We start from the raw sequence: 12642 nt of genomic DNA, 5'->3' as shown, positions 1-12642 counted from the left end.
CAGTCGTGTCTACTTTAAGTTTGTTGAGGTATACCAGTAGTCATGGCATGTTTGTTATTTGACAGCTTTGTAACTATGTATTTCCAAGCTACAGGCATTGAAGTATTTTCCTAGCAATGCTTTATTTGGTAGCAGTTGTCATGTAAGCTGTTTTAGGAAAAGTGATATTACTAGTACATGTATGTTTGTAACTAGACAGCCTCTTTTTTTACTTTGTAATAACTATGTATTTCCAGTGGTTTTCATGTTATGTTGCAGTCCTGTTGACTAGGGCTGCAACTAACAATTATTTGAATAATCGATTAATCTGTTGATTCTTTCTTCGATTAATTGATTAATCGAATAAAAAAACAAAAGCATCAATTTCCAACCCTTTATTCAAAAACAGAACTGACAGTGCAAAAAATCTTCAGAATGTGCACAAACAGGCACACAATTTTGAAAAAGTTATATTAGCGTGGATTTAATGCTATTTTCCAATATGAGCAATTTATTTGAGTTTTGTTTAAAACTTTTTTTTAAATTGAAAGGTGTGGAAGTAGGCCAGACTTTATTACAATAATCTGGTGTATATTTAAGATTTTTCGACACAATTTTGAAAAACGTTAAGATTTGCGAGGATTAAGCTTTTTTCAAAGATTCGTGATTTTCTATCATTTTATTTGAAACTTAATTGAAAAAGTAAAGGCTGTAGAAGCATACCAGACATTAAGATACTCTGGTGTCTGAGGTTTTATATTCCTGGTATATATATATATATATATTCAAAATGGTATGGGTCGTTTTCACCCGGTCCCTAACGCGAAGTAGCGTCTTCCGAATGTGAGATAAATGTTGAATATGAAACTAACTTCACCTCGGTAAATTAACACACTTTTTGATGTATTTAGTGTGAAATGCTCCCACACCTTGGATGACTTGGGTCGTACTGATTTCTCTGCCTCTGCCATGTGTTTCAGAACAACGTTACAATGTTTCTCCGATGGCCTTTCCTCTACCTCCGCTCCGCGCTCAACTAAACATCTCCGCGACATATTGAGTGGCGTAATAATCGCATGACACAACGAATCGTTAGTGAAATTCGTTGCCAACGCTTTTAATAATCGATTTAATCGATTCGTTGTTGCAGCCCTAATATTGACTTTTTTGAGAAAAAGTGCTACCATATATTTGTAACCAGACAGCGTCTTTTTTGAAATGTTCTAACAATGATTATGTATTTCCAAACTAAAGTTTTTTCCTAGCAATGGTATATTTGCTGTCCATTTCTATTCCTGATTGCAAGTGACAGTAAAAGATGCGCACTTACACTGGTAGGAACACATTTTGATAGCATATGGACACAGTTTGCGTGCTGATTTGGCAATTTTCCGGGGGTACTTATATTTTGGGGGGGTACTTTTATTCGATTTTGAGGATTTGTCCGGGGGGTACATTTATTTGGGTGATAAGAGTAATGGTGTTCAAATGATTTGGCAGTAACAGAGAGTGTTGTGGATGTGTATTTTATAAGTGGGGAAAGAAGCAAACCTGTCCCACCACCCTGCCCGGTTGAGCGGGGCGAGTGAGTGAAGGAGTGGTTGACGAAGAGAGCAGCTGGAGTTGCAGTGTTCTTTGGGCGGATCCATCTACGTCTGCGGGTAGTGTAATGAACAGGAATTCTAAGGAAACGCATGCTAGCTATGAATATGATCTAGGTAGAATAGAATATAAATAGGGTGATGCTTATCAGAAGAGGTAATCCGGCCCCATCGACCTTCCTCGGTGGACTCCTGATCAGTTGACGGCTCAGCCCCACTCTTCACCTGAGTGTCCCAAAAAACAATACCATTCACGCTAAAATATCTAACACTCAATGTTCACTACGTGTCAAAACAGTCAGTTGCTACAACGTCACCAAATGTATAGAACCATCTGATCATTGCGTAAACCCTGGCACTCATAGGCCTGTCACAATAATTAGTTTATTGATTTGTGCAATATATGGACATGATCTATGTAATTTTTGCAAACCTCACTACACGTGCATGTTTGTTTATTATCAAACTATAATTCTAGGAATCTCTGTCTCTGTGTTCAAGTTATTTTTTGTGGCACTATTGCCCAGAACCCACATTGTTTGGATTAGTTAAATATATCTTAATTACGCTATGTGTGAAGTTGAAATGCATTTTGCATTAGTGAACATTTTTCTAGTGTTTATCTGAAACTACCTGATGACACCAAAGGAATTAGGCCATCTGTTATAGTGTATAGCACAATGTATAGTTGAAACCACAGTATATGCATATTCTCCATGTTACATAGTTCACCTTTTATTTATTTTTTCATACCACTCGTTGAACACTTATTTAAGTGGTTTTGAGACCACAATTTATCTGTAATTGTTATAATACAATGGGTTTGAACATTCACATACTGTTTTACGTAAAGTTTTTACATTTGGAATGGAAATACCTGTTAGTGTCTTCTTTCTTTACAATGAATGTCACGTAAAAAAAAATCATCTTGGATCACCTTGGGCCCCTCAGACTACAGATGTTTTTAAATGAAACCTAAAAACATATATATATATATAAAAAGAGAAGCTTTTGACTAAATGTATTTTATAGGTTTTGCTTTTAACTATTTATTGACCTTGATCTTTTAAAATTGTAATTCTACATATTTTATTTTGATTATTTTGAATTTGCATTATTATATGCACTGTAGCACTTAAAGCAATAAGATTGCTTTAATGTAAAGTGCAATACAAATTAAATGTATTATTATAAATTTTTCATGTAATAACACGTTCAGAATTATCACCATATGTAAAATAGATACATTTACCCACACGCAATTATGCCAGAAGAGTTGATTCCTGTTGGAGGTTTTTCATCCATTTTGAATTTAGGTGGGGACAGTTACTCTGAATGGCAGTCAATTTGAAATATTTTGAATATTGCATAAGTGCTTTGGACATGTTCCATGTCTACATGGTTAACTCCCCTCTCTCCTCCCCTCAATTTCTTCTCCTCAGTGTCTTGTGCTGGCGTGCCTCAGGTGGCACGTGTGCTGTCAGAGGTTTATGGGGACCGCATGACCACATCTGTGAATGGTGAGGGGGAGAGCATCCCCTTGCAGCAGAAATTGCTTGTGTGTTGCTTTCTACTGCTCACATGCAATGCCAAGACCAAGGAAATGCCACTGGGCAAGGTAAGGGACATTAATGTGTAATGGGGCTGATGACACAAGGCACATCAGCCACAGGGGATCTTAAGTTGCAGGCTTGAGGAGAGAACAAGGCATTAGTTGAGTTAGTGAGTTTAAAAAAGGAAAAACTAAACTGTCACTTCTTTTAATCTTTAGCTTCATGAGGTGTACAGTCGCCTTTGTGACCAGAGACAGGTCGCAAGTGTGGGTCAGGGCGAATGCCTCTCCCTGTGCAGTCTACTTGAGAGCCGAGGTATCTTTGGTCTTAAGAAGGCGAAGGAGGCTCGTCTCACCAAGGTAACAATAACTGAACTTGTAATTGTCAACTTTTCTGACTAATGTACCAGACACTTTTGTTTAGTATGTGTATTTTGTAGGGGTGAAACAATATATTGTGGCACAATCCGGGCTCTACAGTGCGCCCATTACTCGCATACCCGAGTAAAAATGTGTGCAAGCATGGAAAAGTATTTGCGAGCATGTTTTAACCATAGACATATCGACAGGTCAGCAAACGCTTTGTCGCCTCGATTTGTTAAAACAATTTGTTTGTTTTAACAAATCTCGGTTTACAAAGGCGTTTGCAGACCTGTCGAGGAGTAAACATTTGCTGTTTCTTATATATTAGTATTATAATTGGACCAATACGCTGTTCTTATTGGTCCAGAGACGTTCTAAGAAATCCGCAAAACCGTTTGAAGATCAGCAAACGATTTACGGACCTAGCAAGCGGTGGCCTTGGAGATGTTGACAACATGGCGTCTGCTCCAGATTTGTCGTGTTTGATTTGGGATTTTCCAAATATGGACTTTGACAGATCTACCAACACCTTTGTAAGCAGAGATTTGTTAAAACTTTTGTTAAAGGAGACCGTAGGTCGAGGTCAACAAGAAGTCCACATTTGCAGTTTGTCGTATTACCAGACTTGGTAGACACCTGTTTGTTTACTACAGTACACCAATTTGCACCGAACATTGCTCTGCTCTCTGTCGGATTTTAAAAAAGCCAAACAACTTCCAAATAACTGAAGAAAACAAACCCTTTTTATCAATAATTTCTTCATTGGAAGTTAATCCCTCGCCATGGCTATCGCTGCCACTGTTTTCGGCAATAAGACTAATTTTCCGCGGTTAACATTAGCTACTCCACTGAGGTGCTCAGTATATTTTAGTGAGCATAGGCTACCATTTCTCCGCCACTTCCTGCTGCATCACAGACATTAAATGGACTGCTGTTCCTGATTATTCTCTATTGACATTATTGATATTATTGAAAATGAATTAATGTTACGATATCTTTATCGAGGGAAGACATTACTTCGATAGTTATTTTTATCGATTTATCGCCCAGCCCTAGTTAGAGCCCTGACAATATACAAGATACAAACATTTTACAATATCCATCGTAGTTATAGCAATATTTTATATATAATATGATGTCCGGTTAATCCTATTTGTTGAGCTACCAGCATGCAACCTACTCTGCACCTACATCATGCGTGCATTCACAGAAATTGCTTGAACTGAATTAACTAAGTCGTATGTACAACAAAGTTATTCAGTGTTTCCCAACGTTCTCCCGCCCTCCTAAAAGTATGTCAATATATATAATAAGGCTATATATTCAAAAGCAAGAAAGCTGTTTTCATAAGTATAGGCAATTCAGTTCCTTCTCGTCGCCTCAAAAGTTTGCTTCATTTGCAAATAAAGTTTGTGCAATGTTGCTGCCAGGTATCTCACACTGCCTTCACTATCACTTCCATTGAAAATGAATGGGAGGCAACATTTTGTCTACTGCTCCCCCCTGGAAAAAATCCAAGGGGGAAACACTGTTATTGAAAATATTTTGGAAATCAATCTGTGCTGTTACACACCTAGAATTTTGAGAAGTGGTATCTCTTAATGACAGCCAAGCCGTGTTTCCATCTAATTGTCAAGCTAATTTAAGTGAACTTGAAATTAAATGTTTCCATCTAGTTTGCTTGGCTTAACATGCAATTCCAGCCGTGCTAAGCCCCAAGTAAAGAGTATTTAAACAATGACAGACAGGCAGTAATTAATTATTAAAGAAAGGGGAATTTTACATGCCATAGTGTGAATGTGTTTGCAGTGTATTACACACTAGATTCATTTCAGAATCAGAAAGGGATTTATTCGCCATGAAAGTTTGCACAGACAAGGAATTTACTTTGGCAGGAAGGTGCATACAATAAACATATAGGAACCTAACATTAAAATATGTGGACTATCTTTACTAAGGGTACATAAACTAGCAGTACTAAGTGGAATTAGAATTAAATAAAATGTACAATAAAATAAAATATAAGTTGCCATAAAATATAAGTTTCCAATTACAATATGAAAATGAAATATTACAAAACATACAAATGTACAAGATAGAATTGTGTAATGCAATGTGGTTTAAGCAGGAAGTCATTTAGAGTCAGTGTGGACCCTTGGCGTTGTTGAACAGGCCAACAGCGGAAGGGAAAAAAATATTTTTGTGGCATGAAGTATTGGTCCTGATGGACCGCAGCCTTCTGCCAGAGCGGAGTGACTGAAACAGGGAATGTCCAGGGTGGGAGGAGTCGGCCACAATCTTCCTCGCTCGCCTCAGGGTCCTCGAGGGAAGGCAGATTGCAGCCAATCACCTTCTCAGCAGTGCGGATGATACGCTGCAGCCTGCTCTTGTCCTTGGCAATGGCAGCAGCGTACTAGACGTTGATGGAGGAGGTGAGGATGGACTCAATGATGGCTGAGTAGAAGTGCACCATCATTGTCTTTGGCAGGTTGAATTTCTTCAGCTGCCAAAGGAAGTACATCCTCTGTTGTGCTTTCTTTATGAGGGAGCCGATGTTCAGTTCCCACTTGAGGTCCTGGGAGAGGATAGTGCCTAGGAAGCGGAAGGACTCCACAGTGTTGACTGGGGAGTCAGTCAGGGTGATGGGGTTGAGTGGTGTTGTGTTCTTCCTGAAGTCCACAACCATCTCCACTGTCTTAAGAGCATTGAGGTCTAGGTTGTTCTGGCTGCACCAGGTCACCAGGTTGGCCGCTTCCCACCTATAATCAGACTCGTCTCCACCAGAGATTAGCCCAGTAAGGGTGGTGTCGTCCGCAAACTTCAGGAGTTTGACGGACGGATGACTGGATGTGCAGCTGTTGGTGTACAGGGAGAATTGCAGAGGAGAAAGGACGCAGCCCTGAGGTGATCCGGTGCTGATGGACTCGGAGTCAGAGACTTGTGTTCCAGTCTTAACACTGCTTTCTGTCAGACAGGAAGTCTGTGATCCACCTGCAGGTGGAATCAGGCACGTTCAGCTGGGAGAGCTTGTCCTGAAGCAGGGCTGGGATGATGGTATTGAAGGTAGAGCTGAAGTCCACAAACAGGATCCTGGCGTAGGATGCTGGGGAGTCCAGGTGCTGTAGGGTGAAGTGGAGGGCCATGTTAACTACGTTGTCCACAGAACTGTTGGCTCTGTAGGCTAACTGCAGGGGTTCCAGTAGAGGTTCTGTGATGGATTTAAGGTGTGCCAGCACCAGGCGCTCGGAAGACTTCATTACCACAGAGGTCGGGGTGACGGGTCCGTAGTCATTATGTCCAGTTGGCCTGGGCTTTTTGGGCACAGGGATGATAGTGGAGGACTTGAGACAGGCTGGCACATGGCATGTCTCCAGGGAGGTGTTAAAGATGTAGGTGAACACCGGAAACAGCTGGTCAGCACAGTTCTTGAGGGTGGCAGGGGTGACAGCGTCTGGCCCAGCTGCTTTGCGTGGGTTCTGCCTCTTGAAAAGTCTGTTAATTTCACTCTCCTGAATGGAGAGTGTCATCACCGAGTTGGTGGGGAGCAGGGGGGAGGGAAGGGATAGTTCAGGGCAGTCCAATTGTCTTTCAAAACGAAAGTAGAACTCGTTCAGGTCGTTGGCCAGACGAGTCATTTGCAGTTTGCAATGTTAAAACAAGTTCACATTTTCATACTTTAAGATGACAATTTAATGAACTTGCATTTCTTATCAAAGAGAGTAATTTACAGACACAACAAAGAACCTTTTTAGAAGGTTGGATGCTAACAGCAGCAACTTTAGTCTTAAATGTTTGCCATTTCATTAAGTGAAAAAGAGACCAAGGGTACCTTCTCCAAGATGAACATCTCATGATATTGACTATGCTTTAACCTTTCTTTGAGATTCTGTGAATGGTCAGTCCATTTTATTTATTGGTTGGAGTGTTAAAGACCATACTGCTTGGGTGCATGCTCAGACCAGACTTGTATACAAAATAAATTCATTATTTGGGCAACCATAACATCTAGCAATATAGAGTGTACTTCCCTCAAGTGTGTGGTACGTGTGTAAACCCATTGCTCCTAATTTGCAGATCTCTTTGAAGATTGAAGAGCGCGATGTGGAGAATGCTCTGAAAGATCGTGCCCTACTTGGCAGCATGTTGGCAGCTGGCCTCCCTTGACCTCGCCCTGTGTCGTCTGCGGACATAACTAGATATTACCTAATTTTTATGGTTTTGTTTTACACTGGGTTGGTTGGGCAGTGTAACTATACAACACCACAACAAACAAACACAAGCTTTATTCCATACTTTTTTTGTACATCATTCAAATGACCATTGATGTGTTTGCTTTTTTTAAACCTCTTGGTATGAGGCTGTTAACTTGCCATTATTAATTGCGGCGAATCTGTTGATAATACCTAAGATAAGCTAATACCTTGAGCTACCTTTTTTCTTCATTGATTTCATGAAATAAAAGTGTGAATACTGAATTACTTTCTTGTTTCGTTTATCCTTCTTTATCACTTTGTTGAATCAATCACCAAATATTTAGAAAATGTGGTATTTTCCTGCAATTTTTTATGTATAAGACTTCCATGTAAGCTCTCAAAATTTCATAAGCAAGCTATTGAATTATGGAAGCTGTTCTTTAAACATAATTTGTCTCATAATTTGGAATAATCAATATATTTTAACAGCTCGCAAAAAAGTTTTCTTCCCTGATTTTTAAGAGAGCATTGTTTTTGTTCCAGATTGACTTAGCAATAGTGGAGACGTGTATTCCTATAATATATTTGTTGAAATATATGGAATAGATACAGCAAAAAAAGACTACATCAATCTTACAAATAATATTTCTTCAAACTTATTGTTTTTGGTGAAAACATACTCAATATACTGCAACGCAAACTTTAACGTTCCTCAACTGTTTTTATAAAAGGGGTTAGTATTTTGTATGTAAAATGTGTAGCCGTTGTGTGGTGAAACTCGCTCCTCAAGGATTTAATAGGCCACCCGCGTCAATGAAGTCCTAGCTTTTCGTTGGCGTAGTTGGTAGTGGTGGCGCTTGGGAAGTCAGAGGTGGTAAATTCGACTCTTGGTCGGAGCGGATAGTGCCTCTGACAGAACTTGCAAGACCACGTCTGTTACAAATGCACAAGTACATATTTGAGAATTGCTACTACTCGAATATTAAAGCTCTTGGAAGATGGTTTGCATTTTGCCCAAATATTAACTTTCTAAATGGATGGACAGTACCAACCAAATTCGTATTTAATAACAAAATCTACTAAATTCATGCTCAAATTATTCATCGTTACTAACCTTGTAATAAATATTCAAGTGAATTTAACCAAAATATCTCCCCCCTTTGCTCTTTTTGCCAAGAAGAGGAAGAATCTCTTTCACACCTGTTCTTTTTGAGTTCTTATACCAAATATTTGGGGCTTCAAATCTGCTTCCTTATTTCTTGTATTTCCCAGGATATCATTTTTTGTCCAGTAATTTGAATTCTGAATTCGAAAGTGGAGGCAAAAAACATACACACCGCTGGGTAAAAAAATTACATTGCCTTTCCGTTCTAAAAAGCCTTTGAAAATGTCATTGACGCCATACACATCGTACGACCAGAGTTATTGCTTGACGGCAAGCTCTGGTTACTTTCACTTTTCTCGAGGCATCAACAACACAGCTGACAGGTTAGGCTCTCCCTGTCAATACACATGCTAGAAAGAGTTTTGACTTGCTAATGTTGTTGCTAATGTTGCTAATGCTCTGACATTCTGGTTCTGCTTCGGATGCCATCAAGCGGGATCTCTGGTCGTAGTCAGTCCTTCACTAACCAATCACCATTCATTAGCAGAATGCTAGTGTGTTATGGGCAACAACGACTTACCCTGTAAGAAATCGAAAGGACATAAGTACTCGTTCATTCAACTTTTGACCTGTAATCCATGTTGAACATGCAAAAACTACAATAAAATCTGAGATTATCAACGACAATCAGGCGAAAGAGACTAATTTAGCCACTTAGCTCCATAGACTCCCATTCATTTTGCACTCGACCGCGATCACTCCCAGTGGAACTCTAGTGGAACTGCAACAACATTTGGTACAATGGGGCTTAATAGGAAGTGGCAAGGCTCTCCTTAAACAGCCTCTGGTACAGCTATCCAGCTAAATAATCAGTGTCAGCGCTCTTGGGTACCCAGCTTTGCGAACAGTGTCGTGATTAATCTTTAATTGTGGAAGGCAATTTTAGGACTAAATCTAAACACAAGCACAACAGAGGATGTACTTCCTACGGCAGCTGAAGAAATTCAACCTGCCAAAGACAATGATGGTGCACTTCTACACAGCCATCATTGAGTCCATCCTCACTTCTTTTATCACCATCTGGTACGCTGCTGCCACTGCCAAGGACAAGAGCAGACTGCAGCGTATCATCCGCACTGCTGAGAAGGTGAAAGGCTGCAATCTGCCTTCCCTCGAGGTCGAGGATCTGCACACCTTGAGGTCCCTGAGGCGAGCGTGGAAGATTGTGGCCGACCCCTCCCACCCTGGACACTCCCTGTCCCTGTTCAAAACCTCACGCCACAAGAACAGTTTCTTCCCATCCGCTGTTGGCCTCTTTAACAAGGCCAAGGACTCACACTGACTTTAAATCACAATCTGCACAATGACACCCTGCACATTTCAATTTGCACTATTGTATCGTTTGCACTATCTGTATTTTTAGGTTAGATTGTAAATTAGGGCTACTTATATTTTATTTTTTTATTTCCCTTAGTATTAGCTAGACCCCCCTTAGTATTAGCTAGACTTTGCTCCTTTTGTATAGTTAGTCCACATATTTAAGTTTCAATATTCCTATATGTTTAATGTATGCCCCTCCCTGCCAAAGTAAATTCCTTGTTTGGAATTTTTGAACATTCATGAAAAATAAAATCCTTCTGATTCTAAACCTCACGCGGCTGCTGCAGCATTTAGGGGAACAGCGTGGATGGGGATAGTGTGCGGGCAGATGTCTTTACACAGGGTGAAATGGATCAAGAAATGCAATACGAAATGTCTGAAAGAGGTGTATTTATGTAAATGTCCACATTGCCTTTGTGTCTATAAATCAAATACAATTTTGATTTATGGTTTTTCAAACCTTATTGGCTTCAAGGTGACATCATTTTGATGTACCATGTGCAATTTCATGCAATTTTACCTTGAAATATCAACCGTTTCTTAACCTTTTTCCCAAAGCTGACCAAAGCTATTGATGAAATCTCCAGAGTTGGTGTGTAGCAGAGAGGGTGAAGAAACTGACTTGTAACCTTATGCTCATGAGTTCAAATCCCTAATCAGCCTATTGTTGTTGGCCAACTACATGAAGTAGTTTTGCTCTCTTGTCCAACTCTTAATCTTCTACAATGTACATTTTTTAAATATTTTCCCATCTTGGGGAGGAACCCGCATTGCTGCTTGCAGCTATATTTTAACTTTAGTTTTAGAATATATAGGCTATGCAGACATGAAATATAGGCTACAACAAATGTCCTTGCCTATTTAACTTAAAGTAGAAAAAAACGCACTCTCAAGCTTGCTCGTTGCTCCTATTGACCAGTTTATTGGGATGACAGACGCGTTTCGGCCTAAGCCATCGTCAGTGTATAGCGTGAACACCAGAATGGGTGCTCTTTATCATAAAGGGGTCAAGGGTTACAAGTGAATCACCTGACAACAACAGGTGCACAGATTCACAACATGTTTGCAAATAAGGCACAGTACTTATGAAAATGAGTTGACAAATTAAATAGGCTAAACCAAAATGCAAACTGAATGATTGAGGCGGTAATGCAACCATTACAGCCACCTCCATCCTAATAGCCTACATCAATGAGAACTATGCTCCACATTACTCATGTGCACAACCCAGTGCAAATATACACATCTTTACACAGAGAGATCATAAAAAACAGTTCAAAACCAGGTCTTCATTCAAACCATTAGGGTGTACTGTTTGAAGCATAAAAATCCAGTAAGCCTCCCGCTGAAGGAGATAACGCTCTGTCACCACCCCGTTTAAGAGCCTTCACTGCCTCTATGCCTTGAAATGTCAGGTGTCGTGCCCAGATTCATCAAAATGTCTTGCTACAGATGATTTAATGTCGTGATTACGTATATTACTTTTATGTTCATTTATTCTTACTCTCAATTCTCTTTTTGTTATTCCAACATAACAAAATCCGCATGGGCATTTCAATAGGTATACGACAAAAGACGTGCGGCAGGTGATTCTCCCCCTCACGGAAAGTGACTTGCCAGTCCGCGGGTGTAGGAAAGAATTGCCCTTGATCATTGCATTACAATTAACGCAACCCTTGAAGGGGAAATTGCCAGGATCAAGATTTGTAAGCCAATTGGTTGGCGGAGTATGCGAGTCTGCTCTCACCAGCGAATCTCTCAAGTTTGGTAATCTTTTATAGGCAAAAAGTGGAGGGTTTTTGAACGATTGGCCGATCTGTGAGTCGCTAGAATATGCCAATGTTTTTTCACTATAGACTTGACCTCAGACGAGAGGGTGAAAAAGTCGTAGACAAGACAATACGGTTTCTTGAAGTGGGTTCTTTCTTTTTGAAAAGTGATTCTCGCTCTATGATGCGTACCTTATTCAAACATGAATCCAGATTGATCTTATCATAGCCTTTGGAAATAAAACGGTCATTCAAGATGTTGGCCTGACCTTCAAATTCTACTTCAGTGCTGCAAATTCTCCTCATACGTAAAAATGTACTGTATGGGAGGCTTTTTTTCATAGAGGGAGGGTGGTAGCTTTTTGAATGTAATTTTGTCTGTGGGTTTCCGAAACACTGACGTCTGTAAAACCTGCCCCGTAGATCTAGAGACCTGAACATCGAGAAATGATATAGAGGACATGTTATGTTCCAATGTAAATCGTATGGAGTCTAGTCTAGAGTTCAGGAATTCATGGAATTGGTTAAGTTGTTCCACTGTGCCACTAAAGATAAAGAAGACATCATCAATATATCGGAACCAACATTTCAGACTGTGGTTAAATATATTTTCAGAGGAATAAACAAAGTCCATCTCAAACTTGCCCATGAACAGGTTTGCGTAGTTTGGGGCAAATGGAGAACCCATTGCTGTGCCCTT

The 12642-nt window shown here is 39.9% G+C and overlaps 1 protein-coding gene across 1 annotated transcript in view; it reads left to right on the top strand.

The window, feature by feature from the left end:
• Nucleotides 1-7973, top strand: part of cdc6 (cell division cycle 6 homolog (S. cerevisiae)) — a 53179-nt gene extending 45206 nt beyond the window's left edge. Inside the window, exons 10-12 of the mRNA XM_047044011.1 lie at nt 3023-3198; nt 3352-3492; nt 7570-7973. Of these exons, the coding sequence (XP_046899967.1) occupies nt 3023-3198; nt 3352-3492; nt 7570-7659 (407 nt within the window). The 3' untranslated portion in view covers nt 7660-7973. The remainder of the gene's footprint in view (nt 1-3022; nt 3199-3351; nt 3493-7569) is intronic.
• The last annotated feature ends 4669 nt before the right edge of the window (nt 7974-12642 follow it).

Source organism: Hypomesus transpacificus, chromosome 21 (genome assembly GCF_021917145.1).
Source record: "Hypomesus transpacificus isolate Combined female chromosome 21, fHypTra1, whole genome shotgun sequence".
NCBI lineage: Eukaryota > Metazoa > Chordata > Actinopteri > Osmeriformes > Osmeridae > Hypomesus > Hypomesus transpacificus.
Note: the sequence above shows the minus strand (reverse complement) of the source record. Positions and strands in the feature narration are given on the sequence as shown.